Source organism: Lutzomyia longipalpis, chromosome 4 (genome assembly GCF_024334085.1).
Source record: "Lutzomyia longipalpis isolate SR_M1_2022 chromosome 4, ASM2433408v1".
NCBI lineage: Eukaryota > Metazoa > Arthropoda > Insecta > Diptera > Psychodidae > Lutzomyia > Lutzomyia longipalpis.
Genome location: NC_074710.1, coordinates 13,946,810 through 13,967,287, shown reverse-complemented (window position 1 = coordinate 13,967,287; position 20,478 = coordinate 13,946,810). Strand labels below are relative to the sequence as shown.

General features: G+C 37.1%; 3 protein-coding genes across 4 annotated transcripts; 1 reads left to right on the top strand and 2 right to left on the bottom strand.

The window, feature by feature from the left end:
• Nucleotides 1-393: 393 nt before the first annotated feature.
• LOC129796545 (ubiquitin carboxyl-terminal hydrolase 8) lies at nucleotides 394-3,240 on the bottom strand. Its single transcript, XM_055838583.1, has 2 exons — nucleotides 3,040-3,240; nucleotides 394-2,978 (listed from the first exon to the last, which is right to left on the bottom strand). The coding sequence occupies exons 1-2, from the start codon at nucleotides 3,132-3,134 to the stop codon at nucleotides 554-556; spliced, it is 2,520 nt and encodes an 839-aa protein (XP_055694558.1). The 5' UTR covers nucleotides 3,135-3,240; the 3' UTR covers nucleotides 394-553.
• A 3,052-nt stretch (nucleotides 3,241-6,292) lies between these two features.
• On the top strand, nucleotides 6,293-12,452 carry LOC129796542 (ATP-dependent translocase ABCB1). The gene is made up of 6 exons (XM_055838574.1): nucleotides 6,293-6,530; nucleotides 7,397-7,493; nucleotides 7,562-7,675; nucleotides 7,740-10,151; nucleotides 10,222-10,463; nucleotides 11,172-12,452. Exons 1-6 carry the CDS (start codon nucleotides 6,448-6,450, stop codon nucleotides 12,079-12,081), a joined length of 3,858 nt encoding a protein of 1,285 aa, XP_055694549.1. The 5' UTR covers nucleotides 6,293-6,447; the 3' UTR covers nucleotides 12,082-12,452.
• LOC129796564 (phosphoserine phosphatase) lies at nucleotides 12,328-20,333 on the bottom strand. Of its 2 annotated transcripts, none has more exons than XM_055838621.1 (4): nucleotides 20,211-20,333; nucleotides 13,182-13,759; nucleotides 12,939-13,103; nucleotides 12,328-12,596 (listed from the first exon to the last, which is right to left on the bottom strand). In XM_055838621.1, exons 2-4 carry the CDS (start codon nucleotides 13,630-13,632, stop codon nucleotides 12,505-12,507), a joined length of 708 nt encoding a protein of 235 aa, XP_055694596.1. In that variant the 5' UTR covers nucleotides 13,633-13,759; nucleotides 20,211-20,333; the 3' UTR covers nucleotides 12,328-12,504. The 2 variants fall into 2 exon arrangements, with proteins under 2 accessions (XP_055694596.1, XP_055694595.1); XM_055838620.1 differs by lacking the exon at nucleotides 20,211-20,333 and adding an exon at nucleotides 14,896-15,196.
• Nucleotides 20,334-20,478: the final 145 nt, after the last annotated feature.

Below are 20,478 nucleotides of genomic sequence, written 5' to 3'. Positions count from 1 at the left end.
GCAATTTATTTCCAGCTTTAGAACAAATATATCAGACTATATAATTACATTAATTGCACAAACAAATGGGTCAAAACTTCTGGTCTGAATGCAACGATCCAAAATGTGGTTCAGTAACGCCAATTAGAATCAATCTTGACTCCTTAATCCTTTTTCATAATTCACTTTTAACGTCCTTCATCGCTCAATAGAATAAATTTCTTAAATTACGCCTCTGTTTAATTTCATTCTAATTCTTTTTCGAATTTCAAATTGATTTTTGAAGTAGAAGTGAAAATTTGTGAAAAAAGAGTCTTTAGGATTGGGCGCCAAATAGTTTGTTGCGAGTGCCGGAGAAGAGATAGAATCTTCAGTAGATAAGGTAGACCTAGTCAACAAGCAAAACCAAATAAATTTTTTTTGTATAATTTATATTTTCGATCAGCATAAGTTTTTTTTATATGTACACATACAATATTCATAAAATTCTTTCCAGCCGTTTCACGGTCAAAGCTAATTTCTTTTTAACTAGAGAGGATGTCTGAGAAGTCTCATTCATTCCAAAGATTTTTTGTTAAACATCCATAAGGAAGGTATAGAAGAGAATGTAGGCAGCTGATGACTGTACATCCCCCGCATCCATGGAGCTGACCTGTTGATCGTCAAATTTATACCATCGTCCCAAATGGGAATTTCTGCAAAATGCTGTGTAGTGACCACTATCCATTGTGCCGTAGTGATTTGATACGGCATACAGGTGATATGTTTTGGGGGAATTCTTCCCACTGCGCGCAATATATGGACTTAAATCGAGATCTTTTAGTGGAAAACGCACGTAGTTTTGCTTCTTGCGATACTGAGAGGTACTCATGCTATCGTCGGCGTAGAAGCGCTTCAGATGAATTACAAGAATGGGTGGTAGTTTGGAAATATCGAGCTTCTTCACTGCATTTCGACTCTGACGACATCCCGGACAATTCCACCCGGATATATTTTCACCATTGAAGTACATATCGAAACAATCTTCAATGGAGCACCGTGTATTTGTGGCCGGGAGTTCCAAGGAGAGATTGGAGAAGCTCTCATATGTGGCACTTTCTGCGCCGCACACCTTGCACTTGACGGTACTCTTAATTTGCCCATAGAAGAGCCGAAGAATGGCACTTTCACGGGATTGTGTAAAGTCCGACCAGGCCTTTTCGCTCATGGAGAGATTTTCGCGAATATGCGCGCGTGTGTCGATTGTCTGGAGATCCACATGAAGCATATCAATGAAGATTGTTAGAAATTCATGGGCATCTTGTTGCTCAAACTCACGAAAAACCCCATGAATGGCACCAATGGTGAATTTCAGACTGAGCGGTGAGATGTATCGATATCTTCTAGCCCAGAGGGCATCCACAACAATGGCAAGTTCCTCAATAATTCTTCCTTGAGTCTTCCCGGTGCTATTGATGTGCTTCTTATAGCCACCCTGAATTATGTATTCCGTCAAGCTGGGGGAATTGCTGAGACACTGAACAATGCTGTTCATGTAGCAAGAATTCCCGAGATTCTTCAGTCCCGTGAGTCCAGGGTCGACACTACCCGGCACAGCAGCAAGATCATACATGCCACGCTGTGGGAATATAATACTCTGTGGCTTGGCACTGCGATTAATAGGTGGTACCACTACATGTTGGTGATTTTCTTTATCTTCCCGCAGAAGTTTCTTCTGCTCTCGTGCCACCTTCAACTTTTTCTCCCTCTCTGCCTCCATTTGTTCCCGTTCTTCCTGCAGTCGTTTCCTTTCCCTATCCTTATTCTGAATACGCGCTACTGTGGCTTCCTCCAGGGCAGCCTCCATTTCACCTAGTTGTCGCTTGAGACGCTCATTCTCTGCCATATAGTCACGCTGTTGATTTTCAAATTGCATAATGCTGTAGATGAGCTCCTGTTCACGTGTCTGCTGGGCTATATTTTCTTCATCAGCAACAACCTTTTGTTTCTTTATCTCATTCAATTCATCCCATACTTTCTCTGCATTGAGACGTTCCTTTTCCACCGTCAGCACTTTCTCCGCAATCTTTTCCTGTTGCTGCAGAATATCCTGCATCATCTTTTCCTTCTGCTCGTACGTCACAACAGCAGCTGCTTTTGAGCCCCGATCAACATTGGGACGGCCTTCTCCGCCAAAAGTATCCTTCTTCATCACAATGTCTCCAATTGTGGGATATTCAATTTCCTCAAGGAGACCTTCATCTTCTTTAATTGTCACCGGAGGCTGTGCTCGAGGATTGGTGGTTTGCATTGGATACCGCAACAAATAGTCTTCATATCCACCGTCAAGTATCACAAGCACCTTGTAATTTACATCAGGATCCCAATTTTCCAGGATATCCTTCAAGTACCACAGTGGTGTATTTCTTATTGGATTCTTCCCTCGTGTACTCCAGTCTATCAGAACAATGCACTCCATTTCACCACGTGAATCCCACAGTATCCTTTCGGCAGGACTGAGTGCATGGTACATCTTTCCTGCAGTCATACCGGGTAGAATGGCATCTTCCGGAATGTTTAGGCACTGCTCAAAGAGAAGCTTCGATGCAATAAAATCCCTCTTTGGACGACAATCAAGCACTAGGAGCCCTTTACCTCCGGCCTTAATCATCTCAAAGAGTTCGTAACTCGTCAAGGAAGTTACCTTCTCAGGCACTTCGGGCATTTCATCATCAGGTACATGCTCTTCGATCTCGGACTCTTTGCTCCTCTTTAGCAATTCATAGCGCTTCCGTAAACTCTTTGACAACTCTTCAGTTCTTTCCATTGCCTTATTTTGCTTATTATGACTTCCTAGAAGTGCCATCACGTAGTTCTTGTGTCCACTGAATTCTGGATTTTCCCGAATCACATTTACAACATTGAAGTACTTCATGTAGAGAATGAAACTTTGCTCTTCATCGCGCATCTCATACTGCTTTTCAGCTTCATCGTACAACTTAATGGCAGATTTACAGAGCCTAAAAACAATTTATTAAATTTAAAAAAAAATCTTTTTCATTTCATCTCGAATTTACATACGTTGTTATTTTCTGTTTCTTCAGATTCGGCACAGCATACAGGCGAGAGCACTCATCGTATGACTCGTACTTGAGTTCCTGGAGTTTCTGGGACATTTTAAAAGCAACACTGATGGGAAATTAAGGAAATATTTACAAAAAAACATGTAAAAATATTTTATTTTGTAAATGTCATTCAGCCACTGACTGGACTGACATTATAATCATAAATTTTTGTAAGGTTATGTTACGCACATAAGTCTGTTGCATCAGCAAGTGTGAAAACCCTCTCGGCAGGCATATGATGCAAATATTGCTGATTTAACTACCGGAAAATTCTTTGGAGGGAGTTCGTTGTGAAATTCGAATGGGGCATGCAGGTGCCGGTGTATTAAAAAATTTCCTTTAGGAAATTCAAAAGAATCTCACAAATGGGTGGCAAAGGGAAGTACAGTGTATTAAGGAGAAGTCAAAAGAATTCACGGTAAGTCAAGAAGAATACGACTTGGAAAAAATGAAAAATCGTCATTGTGGTTAGAAAAAGAATTCTTATAAAATAAATCAATTTTATTCTAATCGCTCTAATGTTTCCTAATGGATCATTCATTACCTACCCCTAAATACTTTTTCAATAAATTATTAATTTGTTTTCATGAAGAAATTCCTAATTGATACATAATTGCCACATACCGTAAGAGAGAAAAAAGTAAATAGAACATTTTCAAGGACAACAAAAAAAATCACACATTTTAAGGGGGTCACGGGGGAGGGAAAGCTATGTTTTCTGTTACAATTTGATTCAGTTAACCCTTTTGCGACCAGAATTCTGCGCTGCTCAAAGATAAAAAGATAGTATATTTTGCGAATTAATTTTTTCATAGTTTTTATTAGATTGACCAGAAGTTTCATTAGCGTAATTCAACTTACCTTGTCTTCTTTGTATATTTTCACAAAATATTTTCAAATAATATATCCCACTCTCAGTTTAGTTGTCTATGGTTGATAAAATTTGATTTTTTTTATTTAATGCACATACAGCGATTACCACGAATTCATTAATACCCTTAAAATGCTTAAAATAGTCAGTCTAATCAACTAAATTCCTGTATTAGAATCATTTAGAATTATACATTATTCTGAAGAACTCAGTTTCTCCTGCCATTGATCTTTTCTTCTGATGATTTACTTTTCTATGTCAATTTACGTGTAGCATTTCTAAAATATTCACCGACAAAAAGAGCAACAAAAAAATGTTTTATGTAGTTGAAATTCGGAGAATTTGGAATATATTAATTTTTACAGAAACGTGCTGAAAATAGAAACGCAACGCTCTTCGGTGTTAAAGAAAAAAAAAACAAAAATAGAGAAGCAATAAATACTTGCTCTGCAAATAAAAACGCGGTGAACGACTGGCGACTCGAATAATTTATTGATGATGATCATAAAGCGACCAATTAAAAACGCTTTCCTATTGTGGTCGAAAGTACTATGAAGGTCAATCATCTTGGAAGCATTATGTGCAATTGGAATTGAGATATGATTCCTTTTTTTGTGTTTTTTGTGAATATTTTTGCAAACTTTTCATTGAAAAAAATTTTTATGCTTGCAAATTTTTCAACTTTTCTAGGCCAAAAATTCCTCGCACGCTACACTTACATTTATTCTTTATTTCTTATAGGATATGGTCAGATGGTTACAAATCTATATGTATCTGATTTTGATTTTATTAGAACAATGTACAAAAAAAGATCTTAAGCCTTTAAAGACAATTAGGACGTTATCATCTCATTTTTTTTCTCTTTGCATATTTCGTTGTAACGTGAAACAAATTTTTCTAAACAAAATGCACAATAGCCTTAATTTGATTAAATGGCTATATGGATCCGGAAGGAATCCAGTGGATAAGAAGAATAAGAATTTGATCAAACCATACATATACTATGTGTTTGGGTAGAGTACATCTTTATTGAAAATACTTACACGGTACAGTGACTTATTAGGTTCTATTCTACGACAAAGAAATCCAAAAAATTTTATCAAATTGAACTGAAATTTAAAAAATTTTAAAGGATTTCTTGGTCGCAGAGTACGACTCATTGTAAACATTGTTCAAAGATCAATTAATGCGGGAGAATAGATTTTTATGAATATCCTAAAGTATGGTTTTCTTTATTATTATTTTCAGATGCATTATTTCTTTTATAAATATGGGCATAAAAACTAAAACACATTATTTTCATTTTCAAGCAAATAAGTCACAATTGGCAACTATCGTTAAAGCTAGGAGAGAAAAAAAAAACAATAAATTATTATAATAAGTTTATTCACAACATAGTTTTAGCTACTTCATTATGCTAAATATTAGCAATTTTTCAGGATTTTTTGTAGGATCAGATAAGAAGTTGACCAACAGTTTTAGTTTAAAATCACAAGAAATCAGTGATGTGAAATGGCCTTTTCAATGAGGATAATATATAATGAAGAGAAACCATATTTTGATGGATAATGAGATGATCGATGTTTTGTGAAATATACAGGTATTCTTTCTATTTTTGGAGAATATTACCTTCGGAAAGAAGGTAACAGCAACAAGTGAAACCTTAACATTTTAATGCTACTTTTACTGCTTTTACTGATTTGAATATATATTTTTTTATATTCTATCGTCCATTATGTTGTTGCAAACAACAACCACAAACCAATGATGTTGCATCAGCATTGCTCGATATTTTTCGGAATTTCTGCAATGTGATCTCATCTCTTTTTATCAGTCTATTCGAGTTGAATTTATTGAAGTAATTTCATAAAAAATTGCCTGAAATTTTAAACCACGTGCGATAGCGCAAACTCTATCTCTCACATTTTTGGCGCCCCTTTGGCGAACATTTCATAAAAGCCTACATCCGCGCACTATTTGCTACCCCATCCCGCGAACTCTGCATTGGTATAATGTAAAAGAAAATTTGTTATATGTTTTCTCATCCTCTTAACTCCTTTTCGATTCTTCATGTGAATCATAAAGCCCAAAATAGAAATTTATTCGTGCGTGTGCGTACAGAGACAACCAAAAAATTCTCAATACACCATCCATTGGCAAGAGGTAGTGCGACACTAAACATTCGCGGTGCGGTTAGTTATCAGTTGCTACACACACAAAAAAAATAGAATTCTCCTGTAGATTACCAACTTGAAGATATCTAAAGAAGATAGGGTGGTGCGATATACAGGAATTTTTGCTTTTTATCGCGAAGTTCCTGAAAAAATGCCAATAGTCGTTCAAAAGCTGTGAAAGTAAACAGACGCGCTTTTCATTTTCGCATGTGGTTTGAAAGAAAATTAATAATCTTGTGAAATTCAATTTTCCTCTCTTCTTAAATTTCCTTTTCCTTTAAAAAAATCAATTTTTTCGAGGATTGGTGCGCGAAGAGAAATGAAGAAAAACTACAACCTTAATAATATTGAGGGTGAAAGTGATCACAAAGCCACGGAGAATGGAAAAACCCTCAATGGAACGTAATAGAAAATTTTATTTATTATCAAGTCTCGTTATTTTACCTATAATATTGAATATATGTATGTACGTACAAATGTATATACATATAACCACGGTTACTAAATAGTTTTGTTTATGCATGCGAAGGACCTTGGATTAATCAATAGTGTGCGTCAGAAAAAATGCGTAAAAAGGGACAATTTCTTCATTCCCTTTAAATTAGAAAAACTAGGAATATAAAGTCAAAGTTCATTTTTTTCTTTTTTTTATTGATTTTCTATTACAAAAAAGCTAAATGGCAATAAATTTGAACAATATATATTATTCATTATTGGAATTTCATCATGAATAACCAATTTTTTCTGCCACTCATCGCAATCGTCACACGGTTTTTGAGATTATTTTTATGACTTACCTTATTGTTATCACAAGCTGAATGTAATTTTTCCCCAAAGCGTGATTGATAACAAAAATCATATTGATCTTGATATTGAGAGCGCGCCATTCTCACCACGGGTGGAGAGCATAAACCACTCGAAAAAAAAAAACTGTGAGACTCTTCCGCATTTAAGCACATGTGGCTTCATTGATGGAATTTCGCAATATTCTATACGAGCAAAATAATCTCCAAATACAGTTAAAAAAAATTAAATAAATATTTATTGACTAATCACTGGTATTCTATCTAGAATAAGAAATACATACTGTTAGTTCTTATGTTTTTTCATTTTATTTTAATGGTCGATTATTGTTAAAAAAAAACTCTGTAAAAATAATTAAACTATAAGATCGTATAGTAGGTATTATAGATCCAATGAAGTATAAAATTTAACACAAAATTAATTAACATCTTTTTCAAAATTTCCATTTTTTTTTTAAATTCTAGAACTTTTGTTGCCGGGGAGAAGGCTACAGAACAACCTCCTGATGGTCAAGAAGAAGAGAAGCCAGATGACGTTAAGCCCCTTAACTTTTTCTCCTTGGTGAGACAATAAGAAACTGTCTTTGTTGAAAGATGTTCAAGAAAGTTTTGCTTTTACCTCTCTTTCAGTACCGCTATGCTACACCAAAGGATCGTGTATTAATCTGCATTGGGTTACTAGCTGCAACAGCATGTGGCCTATGTACACCTGCCAATACTCTTATTTTCGGGCGCTTGATCAATGTAAGTTAGTTAGCAGCTATTTAAAGCGTAATTTATTGACTAAATTTATTTTTATTTCTTGTAGGCAATGGTAGGACAAGCACCCAATGGAACAATGCCAGAAGATGGACAAGGTATGGAAGGTATGGAAAATCCAATGGAACTAATGGTGGAAGCTTTTCTCAATGAGATTCAATTTTTCGCAATTGCCAACACTGTTATTGGCGTTATAATGCTTGTTGGGAGCTACATATCGACAACGGCCTTCAACTATGCCGCCCATAATCAAATTTTTACAATTCGTGGAAAGTTTGTCAAGTCGGTATTGAGTCAGGAAATTGGATGGTACGATATGAATAAGAGTGGAGAATTTGCAAGTCGCATCAATGAAGATCTCACAAAACTTGAGGAAGGTTTAGGAGAGAAAGTTGTCATGTTTGCCATGTTTATGGTGGCATGTGTGTCCTCAATAATCATTGCCTTTGTGTATGGATGGCTACTAGCTCTGGTCTGCCTTGCCAGCTTGCCTGTGACAATGATCTCCGTGGGAGTTGTTGGAGTTTTCACGTCTCGCCTATCGAAGAAGGAAGTTGAAGTTTACGCAAAGGCCGGTGGAATTGCTGAGGAAGTTTTTGGTGCTATTAGAACAGTTGTTGCCTTTGGGGGACAAGAATTGGAGTGTGATCGTTACAAATCACGCCTCTGTGCCGCCAGGCAGATCAATATTAAGAAGAATTTCTTCATGGGCTTGGGATTTGGGCTTCTCTGGTTCTTCATCTATGCTTCATATGCATTGGCCTTTTGGTATGGTGTCGGTCTTGTTCTGGACTATATGGACTACCCACCAGAGGAGCAAACCTATGATGCAGGCATTATGTTTATTGTTTTCTTCTCCGTTATGATGGCTGGAATGAACATGGGTATGTCATCACCCTATATTGAGTCCTTCACTCTTGCCATGGGTACGGGAGCTAAGGTGTACAGTATCATCAATAGAGAGTCTGAAATTAATGCCTGGTCTGGAGTTGGTGAGCGTCCAAAAACAATTGAGGGAAATCTGAGCTTGCACAATGTGCATTTTAACTATCCGAATAGGAAGACAGTGAAGGTGCTCAAAGGTGTTGATTTGAATATAAAACGCGGTGAAACTGTTGCCTTAGTTGGACCCTCGGGTTGTGGAAAATCCACAACTATTCAACTAATTCAACGCTTCTACGATCCACACGAAGGAAAGGTAACGCTCGATGGGAGGGATATACGTGATCTCGATGTAGCATGGCTTCGATCGCAAATTGGTGTTGTGGGACAAGAACCTGTGCTATTTGGTACAACAATCTACGAGAATATTCGATATGGATATGAGAATGCAACGAAGGAGCAAATTGAAGCTGCTGCAAAGGCTGCCAATGCACACAACTTCATCAAAACTCTGCCGGAGGGATATCATACACTTGTTGGAGAACGCGGTGCTCAAATGTCGGGTGGACAGAAGCAGAGAATTGCCATTGCAAGAGCACTTGTGCGAAATCCAGATATTCTTTTACTGGACGAAGCTACATCCGCTCTGGATACACAAAGTGAGGCCAAAGTGCAAGCAGCTCTTGAAAATGCCAGCAAAGGTCGTACAACTATTATTGTAGCTCATCGATTGTCAACGATCAGGAATGCCGATAGAATTTATGTCTTCAAAGATGGGCAGATTGTGGAATCGGGAACACACAGGGAGCTAATGGACAAAAATGGAGAATACTTTGCATTGGTTACCTCTCAAACAGGAAACTCTGAGCGCGATGGGCAACTTGTGAAGAAGAACGTGACAATGGACAGTGTTGATGATGATGAGGAGATTATTGATATCATGACAGAAGACACAGATGTGGATGATATGGCTCCTAGGATTTCCATGTGGAAGGTCATGAAATGGAATCACCAGGAGTGGCCTTACATCCTCATTGGATCTATTGCTAGTGTAATAATGGGAGCAGCTATGCCGTTATTTGCCTTAATCTTTGGAGAGGTTGTCGGTGCCCTGGCTCAGGATGATAGAGATCAAATTCGTGCCGATGCTAATACGTACAGTTTGTACTTTTTAATTGTTGGCATTGTGGTGGGACTTGCGACATTCCTTCAAATTTACACCTACGGTGTTGCAGGAGAATACTTGACTGAACGTGTACGTGATTGGTCTTTCAGAGCAATGCTAAAGCAAGAGATTGCGTGGTTTGACAAGAAATCCAATGGAGTAGGAGCTCTTTGCTCTAAGCTCAGTTCAGACGCAACTGCCGTACAGGGAGCAACTGGACAAAGAATTGGAACTGTTTTGTCGTCTGTTAGTACACTTCTCATTGCCATTGGGATTGCCATGTTTTACGAATGGCGCCTAGGACTCGTGGCATTGGCCTTTTCGCCACTACTTGTTGTAGGCAGCTATCTTGAGATGAAATTTATGGAGCAAGAAAATATGGGAAATGCCAAGGCTCTCCAAAAGTCCACGAAGGTACCTTTTATTTGATGGAATTTAAATAATCTGAGAATCTAACTTATAAGGCAAACTTGCTCTTTTACAGCTTGCCGTGGAAGTTGTCTCCAACATTCGGACCGTAGTCTCTTTAGGTCGAGAACCGCAATTTCACAAGCAGTATGTTGATCTTCTAATCCCAGCTGCTAGGCAGTCGAAGAGGAATACCCATATTCGTGGGTCCGTATACGGCCTTTCCCGTTCAGTGATGTTCTTCGCTTTTGCAGCTTGTATCTACTACGGTGGACAACTCATTGCATGGGGCATAACGGACATCACGAGTGTTTTTGTGTAAGTCCATTCTTGCATTTTGTCGACCTTTTTTATCAATTCAAGTCTACGGTCTTATCGTTAAGTATATGGGGGTGACTGAAAATCCCAGACCACTCGAGGTGTGCTCTCATCGTATTTAATCTCATGCAGGCATGGGTGGTGATATCAAAGCGCGGAATGTGTTTTCTGTGTAACAACACTGTGAAACAATTTTTTGACCGCCTTATCAACAAAACACTCTCTTCTTATTTTATGTCGTGCAATTTCTTGGCATTTTTATAACCCTCACTATTGCCCGATTAATCATTCCGTAGGATGACACTCATTTTTTTTTACTTATCTTTTAATAGTTTATGATTTGCTTATTGATAGAGTTTGCGCTTTTTCTGGTCTATTCTTTTAGTGACCTTGACTCTTTATAGGGGGTGGGTGACTATCGCAAAGTGTTTTGATATACTTTCAGGAAGAAAAAAAAATCTCTCATGGTCTGATTAGGAGTTGTTATGTAGTATGTAGAGTTTCTGTTGCTAGATGCAGTGCAGTTGAGAGTTTCTATGATTTTTTTTTTAGAAAATATCCCCTCTTGTTCAATATTTCTTTTAATTTAATTAATTTGCACGCATAGAATATTGTTAAAAGCAATAAATAGGTATTTTTTTCAGAATTCTAATTTCAACATAATGTAATTCAAAATTTCTGATATGTAATTTATTTTAATAATTTTAGGGTAACACAGGCTCTCATTATGGGCACAATGTCTATTGCTGGTGCCTTTGCGTATGCCCCGAATTTCCAGAAGGGTATCATTGCTGCGGGTAAAGTGGACGCCATAATGAATCGCATACCTCAAATCCGTGATCCTCATGAAGTGAAGAAGAAGGAATGGACCGCCTATGGAAATCTCACATTCTTCGAGACACAGTTCTTCTATCCTTCGCGCCCATCGAGTCAGGTGCTGAAGGGGCTCAATCTTAGTGGTATCCAGGGGCAGACAATTGCTCTAGTGGGTCCATCCGGTTGTGGCAAATCCACGTGCATTCAGCTCCTTGAACGTTTCTATGATGCCACAAATGGCTATGTTGCCATTGATGAAAGTCGTGTGACGGATGTGACGCAGAAGAATTTGCGCTCACAGTTGGGAATTGTATCGCAAGAGCCGTCCCTCTTTGACCGTACCATTGCTGAGAACATTGCCTACGGGGACAATACGAGGAATGTACAGGAAAATGATATTATTGAGGCTGCCAAGAAGGCAAACATTCACAACTTTATCTCATCACTGCCTCTGGGGTATGAGACACGACTCGGCGACAAGGGGACCCAGCTATCGGGTGGTCAGAAGCAAAGAGTGGCCATTGCGAGAGCGCTCATTCGGAATCCCCGCATTCTTTTGCTGGACGAAGCCACATCGGCACTTGACATGGAAAGTGAGAAGATTGTTCAGGAAGCACTCGATGCGGCTCGTGAGGGACGCACTTGCGTCACAATTGCCCACCGTCTCACCACAATTATCGACGCCGACGTTATTTTTGTGATAAATGCCGGGAAAGTTGTGGAACAGGGAACTCATAGGGAATTGTTGGATAAACGTGGCATGTACTACGACCTATATACCCTCCAAGCTGCTCCTGAGTAAAGAAAGAAAAAAAAACACTGCCACTCCAACAACAATTCCATGAGACATTTTCCTGAACAAAATCCAACTTTTCTTTCCCCCATTAGATGTTGTAAGTTAATTTTTTAGGACCCTAAGGTATTCCCTTTTAGTAAAATGCAAGTATTTTCTCTTGAAGTTTTTTTTTTCTAGAATTCTACATTTTTTTTTCTGTTAGTTCCTAAAAACAAAGAGAAATATATTTTGTGAAATAAAAGAAAAGTGAAATACTTTCTAATATAATAAGATCATTTTATGTATATTTTGTATGATTTCAGAAGAAAAAAATCTACCTCTTACATCTACATACATATACATTATTACACACAATGTAATTTAAAAAAAAAAACAAATTAACGCCTAAGAGATAAATAAAGAAATAATGGCGATAAAAATGTTGAAATCTCAGTGAGATTTGGCTATCAGCTGTGAGAAATTCGTCACATAGTATGTTGATCGGTTTCGTACTTCCTCCCTCACGACATTGCCACCGTAGCCTGTAATATAAGGTAAAAAAAAAATTAAATAACTTTCATATTCTGGTAAAAAAAAGGATTTTTATCCCTATGTATGAATGGATTATTTTCAGTTAATTAATTTTAATTTATTAATAAAGTAAAAATTTACTTTTAACACGATGACCTATATTTATCCCCTTAACTCCTGTTTAATATTTTATCACATGCAGGTCAAATGATTTCTAATTAAATGAATTAGATTTTTTTTTTTAAATTCTAAAATTTAAAAGCTTTTTGACCGTAAAAAACTCAATTTTTCTTGCATAAATCCTAAAATGTTTAAATGAAAAATCAATGAATGAGATCAGTTGTTGAACTTACCGATGAAGTAATCAGCAGGTGGGCATGCTTCGAGGTCAGTAGCACCATCACCAATCATTGTAATGATGTCCGTCTCATTGGCTCTCGCCTTGATCTTGGCAATAGCCTCTGCTTTGCCGCCAGATCTCGATGTTGGTTGATTCGTATCAAATCCAGCGTAGTCTCCTACAGCACAGACAAAACTCCCAATTTATTACATTTTCTTTATCGTGAAAAATTTAATCTTTTACCACGAAATCTTACCTTTGTATGTGAAGAAGAGTTTGTTGGCATATATATTTTCCACAGGGATACCCAATTGCTCTGCTACGGGCTCAATTAGACAATCAAAGCCTCCGGAAACGAGAAAAACTTCAACATTGTGCTCCCGCAAGTAGCCAATGAAGTCTTTAAGTCCACTCGATAGGGTACTCGGGTGTGTCTTGATAAACTCCCATATCTCCCCTTGACTCGGATTAATGATCTCCAGACGCTTTCGCAGGGCTTCCTGGAATGTCATTGAACCCTGCATAGCTTCCCGCGTGAGGCGTGATACCTCGTTTCGTTTCCCACAGAATGCTGCCAACTCGTCGATGCCTTCTTCCCGGATTACCGTTGAGTCCACATCAAAGCACACAATGTTGGTGCGCCGAATGATGGCAGCGGCTTCATTGGGCTTCTTCTCTTTGTCACTGCTACCATAGCCATTGGTCATTGTGGCCAGCGTACGTGTTGCATTTGATGTTGACGCAATATCGGCATTGGAATTAATACCTCGCGGACGGATTGATGGATTCTCAGCCGATGAAATTGCTATCAGATTCACGAGGGAGTTCACGAGTCTGACAAACAAGACAAAATCCATAATCAGTATTAAATAAATGGTTCAATGTATATTATGTGGTAAATAACACAAATATGTTGTTGTGCACTTTATCACATTAATTTCATATACATTACAATGGGCCATATTATGTGAAATTTCAATTTATTGTCAAGTTTAAAAATTAATTTCAAATCTAAATTAATTTTTAAATAAATATTTATTTTATTAAATTCAATTTAATTATCACCCTATATTGTTTAAGGTTTTACCCTTCAGGTAGGATGTGGTCGATGTGGTTAATGATTTCCTTCTGAATAGTTTTATCGGTTTTATCTATGAAAATTTTCCTTCAATATTCCAAATATTTACTGATAAGATCAATTACAAGGATGTTTAGTAAAAAAAAGTTAGTATCACTCTACAAATTTAGCTTTTAATACTATTCATGTCATTATAAATAATCAATTATTATGTAGTGCAAATTAATCTGAGAATTTTTTAAAGTAATTCTTTTTAATACAAATTATTTTTTTCCTTTTTTTTGCATAAATTCGAGTGCACAAGGTCCAATAAAATAAAATGCGTCTCCAAATCACCAAAGTGCCCAAATCTAGTTATTTGGAGTCCACCCAATTTATGATTTGAGGCCTTTTCAATTAATATTATCTCTTCTTAACCTAGAAACAGTCTAAATAGCCTGATTGTATTGAATTAAATCTCTCTCGGTGACGAACATTTCTATTTACTTTAATGTGTAACACGCTTCCCGTTTGATGAGCATTTCTCCCCAAATAAAATTGAAGCGCTTAACTTTTTTGAAAAATTGTGTCACAGACTATGAAAAGAAAAAAATCTAATATTTTCTCCGCAACAAGCTGATTAGGAATGGTGTGCACTTGATTAGCTGTTGTTGTTGGACTTTCAATTGAGGGGCTCGACACAAAGTGAAGGACATTGTATGGAGTTATTTATGCATTTTGATGGTGTTGCTAAGTCACTTTTATGTGGATGCACTTGTCGTATGATCTCGTCTCAACGAATTAAATGAACACAAATTACGGAACAGGGGAGGGGGGGGGGATTTGATTGATGTATTCTGAAGAAAACAACATGCAAACATATTTTTTTAAGTTGTCTAAATTAACCACTCACCGACTCATTTTATTTATTTATTTATTTCCCCTTTGTTAAACAGAGAATTTATTCTTTTTTGGAATAAAAAAAATATGAGGAAGATCAATACTTGAGAGTTATAAGAATAATGAAGAATTCTTTGTTATAATAAATCACAGAACTTCTCCGTTCTATATTACACACTGGAATGGTGGGTTCCACTTTAACGCTACGAGATACGAATGAGAACTGATCAACTGACCCAAGTGTAAGCATGTTTTTGTACTTGGAGCACTTTATGTGAGAATGGTTCAACCACATATAAAATTCACGCGCGCATTTAGTGAGTAGGGGAGACCGGGGTAAAAATAGTCATTTTGGAATTTTCAAATGCCAATTTCTCCCAAAATATAAATCGGAAAAATCGGAAAAAATTAGGGTGCAAAGCCCTACCAACCTATAATTTTTGACAGTAATTTGGAGGTTATCCGATCAGTACTTTAGGAGTTAAAAATGAAAATAGATTTTTGGCCCATTTCCCAAACTTTTGCGTATTGAGAAAAACGCGTTTTCCGAACTTTTCCTTCAGCAATTTTCCAATCTGATAATTTTTCCCACTAGCTGGGTTACTTCAGAAAACGTTGCCAATGTGTATTTTTCACAAACTTTTAATGATTTTTCTGAACAATTATTTGAATCAAAACATACCCCTTGGGGTAGATCGAGTCAACCCATGTAAATCATATGGGAGTTCGAAATTTTTGACATATTTTCTATTCATTTGTTGCAAAATGGCGTGTTTGAGAAAATCGCAAAATTCTCTGTTTTAGTGCGTATAAAAGTGAAATTCCTTGTCGCGGATCAAAAGGTGAGAAGTTTAGCTATCAACTACTATCAATCTCTCAGGTGGAAAATCATTGGAAATGCCGGAAAATTCGACCGACTTTATTTAGCCAACTGGTGACTATATTTACCCGCCGCGTTTAAAAAAAGTCAGAAGCGGAAGGGTTTAGGAAAAGTTCGAAAACTCATATTTCCCGTGGAGATAGAGAAAAGTGGTCTGAGACAAAGTTGTAGGCCAGGAAATTTCCTATAAGAATGACCTATCGAGGAAATTTTCTTGACCTTGGGGAATCCTGCAGATAAGGATTTATGCAAATTGACTATTTTTACCCCGGTCTCCCCTATATTATTTAATTAAAGAATAAATAAAAAGGCAGCTCGGGGGCTTTGTTATATAAAATCTCTCTATATGGATGCACTTGTGTTGCCATACATATTAGTGTCCCTAAGCACCCCAAGTGTCTCAATAATCTCACAATTGATGGATTATGGAGTGTTTATTCCCTATTAGCTACAGAGATGGCCCCCCGTCACATCAGAGTGCTGTCTAATCAGTATAATCACTAACTAACAATAATTTCAGCTGATGTGGTAAACATTTCACGAAATTTCGTCATTTCTATTGATGCGTTTAATGCACGTGCGTATATGTTCCGTATGTTCTTTCAATTTTATTCCCCTCTTTTCATCGTTTCTGTGCTTTTCTTGAGTTTAAGAAAAAAAATCAAAAACACATTGTGCAACAATAGATTAGCAAAAGTTGCTCATGTAGAACAATGCTATGTGCCCCGGTAGAGAAACCCTTCTACCGTATTATATGTTGAGCTGTGGCACTATGTGTGTCTAGGGTTGGACAGCTCTGGGTGAAAAGTGAAAATGCGGAGAGGACAACGCAGAAGAGCAGCGAGAGGCAACATGGCCGCCACCGTGTGGAAGAAAATGTGGCGTAGAAGCAGCGAAAAGCGGCTAGATGGGACTGCGAAGACCATCGAGAAGCGCCCCAGCGACTGTGTGGAGGAACTCCCGGCAATGGAAATACCGCAAGTACCCCTAAGTGCCCCCAGGAAAGAGAAATAAAGAGAGAAAAATTGAGTTTCTTTGAGCTTTGACATTTATCATGAAATTCCAAGAAATTTTTGGCGATTCCAGAAATTTCTATGTGTTAACCCTTTATGTATGCTATGTGTGAATGGTGGCCACCCGCACAAAATAATTGTCTTGTCTTGTCTTGCAATAACATGTCGTAACAGGAATTCCTTTTCAGGCTATTCATGATATTTTTTTGAACATATTTCATGCGAAATCATAGGAAAAAATGCAAAATGTTTTAGAAGTGTTTCATACGAAAGTGAAATTAGCCGTGTTTCATGAAACAAGTTTTGACAAGATTGATGAAACACGAAATGTTTTTGCTGGAATTTGACCACATCGTGACATTTCGGTCGTGCCGATTGAATACTCGGGTATTGCGTCATATTAAATGTCATTTTATATGCGTGTTTGATTGTTTTGAATATTCAAGGTATTTTGTGAGGAAATGCAAGAAAAATTCCATTAAATATCATAAAGAAATTGCTGCAGAGTAAGTAAGAAGATAAAGAAGTGAGACAGGAGAAGCTTATGAAGATAAAAAGTTAAAAATGCTATGTGTAATTTAACTCTTTTAACTGCAGGAAACACAAGTCGAGAAGGCAAAACAACACGGTTGCCATGCCCATGGGAACAAAGAAGCTAAGCGCAATAATACAGCGATTTGATTCAGATTGACCGACTGCATTGACACTGAAGATTGGCTTGTAGAAGTTGAAAAGGCGCGTTGATGTATCATTGGGAAGAGAGAGTGATAATTCTTTAGGCATCTATGTGATTGAGGAGACCAGCAAAAAAAATGGTTCATTGAGCCAAAGCGAGGCTGGATTCGTGGCAAAAATTTCGCGATGAATTGTTGCAATTCTTTCCTACCGTTGTGGATTTAAGGGCATCATTGTTGACACAAACTTTGAATCTCTCACGCAACTTCTCCGCGTGCTAATTGATGCGGAACAAAACACTGAAACATAGACGATTCCAAGCAAGACAGGCGCTATTCCAAGCGCAAATCTGGGTAAAATTCAGGGCGATACCATCCGTACCGCCATGGCAAGAAGAATGACATTGGGAAGCACACAAGGAAGCCAAAAAGGAGAATGAGTAGAAAAGCACCGAAGATCGACGAAGCTCTGAGAACTTTGTTACAGATGCAAGAAGACCGGACATTTGATTGCTCAGTGCCCACAATAATTCCGATGAATTCCAATGTAGGGATAATTAAATTGAATTTCGAGAAATAAAGAAACTTAAGCCTACTGAGTGTAGTCAAGTGTGAAGTCAAATAAAAAGAAATTACAGAAATGCATTGTTATTTATTCGAGATTTTAATTAGTTGTTTTTCAGGACAGAAAAGTGAAATTAAGATCTCAAGGTAAGCCTACTAAATATAAATGGAGAATAATTTCTTTGTCATTTTAGAGAATGGACATACAACGAGGAAGCAACAAAGAAATGTGAAGGATTTAAAATATCAAATATTATATGCCCCACTCAGACACAATCTAGAGGAAATGAAGGAAGAGAATCTTAAGCCTACGACCGGAATTGAGGACTGGATTGATGTTAAGGAAGGCTATGTGCCAAAGTCAAGCAATGGCTATGTGCCGCTTGAAAGCTGAGTGCGCTAAACCAAGATACAAAGAAGGAAAGGAACCCGAAGCGTATAATAGGAATTAAGAATTGGATAGAAGGAAGATAAATCGCTAATCAAGACGAGAGCCGAAGCAAGAAGACTTCGTCTTCACTAGCTGAGCCCCAGGCTTAGTTGCTTCACAGAGCTCATAGTACTATGTGTACTCCATCATGGAAAAAGAAAGAAACAAGAGATTAAAGAAACAGGATGACAACAATGAATTATAGCGGAAGAAATCAGTACACTGGATTGACCATTCACTTCATCAATGAGGACATTGATCATATCAGGAAGGCCGAGATGTAGAACAATGCTATGTGCCCCGGTAGAGAAACCCTTCTACCGTATTATATGTTGAGCTGTGGCACTATGTGTGTCTAGGGTTGGACAGCTCTGGGTGAAAGAGTGAGATGAGTCGTTAGCTCTATGCCGCTCATCAGGCACTCATAGGTTCAGTAGCCCACTGTTGCTCGTCCGATTCAGTTCGGGACCCGTTAGCTCTTCAAATAAGGGTAGTTATTAGCCCATGTAGGAATATCGTCCTACACTCAAAAAAAAAAAGAATAAATTGGAAAGAAATGATAGAGAGGCAGATTCGTCCAGTTTTCTCATCAACTTTGCCCCACAAATCATGCGAAAATGCCACAGAGGACCTTATCAACACATAAAAAAAACCACTAAATGAAAAAAAATGTTAAAGCAGTGAATAACCTATATATTTTGATTTTTTCCCCACAATTTTGTCTATAACCATCGTCTCATCACATAAGGATTTTTACACATAAGCACGAAATATATAAGGAAAAATTTTCATGATTGTATAAAAATATTTACGTAGCGTGGATTCAGCAGCAAAATGCGTCACACACGCGATTTGAAATTCTCTGAATATTTCCAGAGAAAATTGTCACTATAATGTCTATTGAAATTGTGCAGAATCATGCAAATTTTATGCACTTTTAAGTATAAGTGCAAACGGGAGAGAAATACCTATGATGTGTAATTTGGCGGCAGTTGCCAAGAAAAAAGTTGCTTATAGAGAGTTTTTTCAGCCTCGTGGTATAAACGCGAAAGACGCGAAATAATTTTTTGTATAAGAAGCGATTTTTGGGGAATTTCCACATTTGCAATTTATATTATTTGTGGAGTAAAATATTTTTTGTGCTGTACCTAATATTTAATAAACATATTGGACTGTTCCTTATTTTTCATTACATATTAACAAGGACAGGTCAAAAGGTTAATTGAAATTGCAAACAGTGCCAGTGGTATATTTATGTGGAAATTTTTTTTTTATATAAAGGGGCGCATAAGTTAATGTATGATTTAAGGCTGCTTTACGTGTAAAATCATGCATTAATTTATGCGCCACCCTGTATAAGAAAAAGAACGTTGAGCAGAAAATAATAATTGAGCAAGTCTAATATGAGATGTTAAAGAGTAAAAATATCTAAAATATATTTTATCATGTCCCGTAACTTTTAAAAACATTTGCATTCATGGGATTACTTTTGAGACCATGTGCGTGTGCCTTTTGCACTCCAAAGAGGCGGCAATTGGGGGTCATCATGTTTTTTTTTCTAATGAGATAATATCTTCAAGGTTAACTGCACAAAACCCAATGTTCTATGATAAAGAATGTTCTCTTAGAACAAGAGAGAATTTTTAGAGAAAAAACTCTACAGATTAATGAAATTAATTTGTATGAATAAGAATAAATAATTCATTTTACAAAAAAAAATAATTTGCTTTGATTTAAGATTTTGAGAATGACTGCAAATTATTTTACCTTTTTTCAATCAATTTCTTCAGATTATTCTTACTGCACTTGTTTAACGTATTTTAAACACTGATACATGTTTCTTATCACGCTCAAAAATACTTTTCTGGCCACAAAATGAGTAAAATTTACTTTTTTTTCTGCGAGTGAATTAGGTAAAAAAATTTTCCACCTGTTGCACCTGTTGTATTGTCAGCTGTCACTTCCCCTTTTTCATCAATGAAACCTCGTCGGGTCAACTTCGGTAAATTTCGCTGACTAAGTCGTATACGAAAGA

What these genes read in the sequence shown, in the direction of transcription:
- LOC129796545 (XM_055838583.1), bottom strand. Translation starts at nt 3,134, where the DNA reads ATGTCCCAGAAACTCCAGGAACTCAAGTACGAGTCATACGATGAGTGC. An exon ending in AAGAAACAGAAAATAACAAC is followed by an intron (nt 2,979 to 3,039) that starts GTATGTAAATTC and finishes AATTGTTTTTAG; the next exon opens with GCTCTGTAAATCTGCCATTA.
- LOC129796542 (XM_055838574.1), top strand. Translation starts at nt 6,448, where the DNA reads ATGAAGAAAAACTACAACCTTAATAATATTGAGGGTGAAAGTGATCAC. An exon ending in GGAAAAACCCTCAATGGAAC is followed by an intron (nt 6,531 to 7,396) that starts GTAATAGAAAAT and finishes TTTAAATTCTAG; the next exon opens with AACTTTTGTTGCCGGGGAGA. An exon ending in CTCTCCAAAAGTCCACGAAG is followed by an intron (nt 10,152 to 10,221) that starts GTACCTTTTATT and finishes GCTCTTTTACAG; the next exon opens with CTTGCCGTGGAAGTTGTCTC.
- LOC129796564 (XM_055838620.1), bottom strand. An exon ending in ACTCTTCTTCACATACAAAG is followed by an intron (nt 13,104 to 13,181) that starts GTAAGATTTCGT and finishes TCTGTGCTGTAG; the next exon opens with GAGACTACGCTGGATTTGAT. An exon ending in ACCTGCTGATTACTTCATCG is followed by an intron (nt 12,597 to 12,938) that starts GTAAGTTCAACA and finishes CTTATATTACAG; the next exon opens with GCTACGGTGGCAATGTCGTG.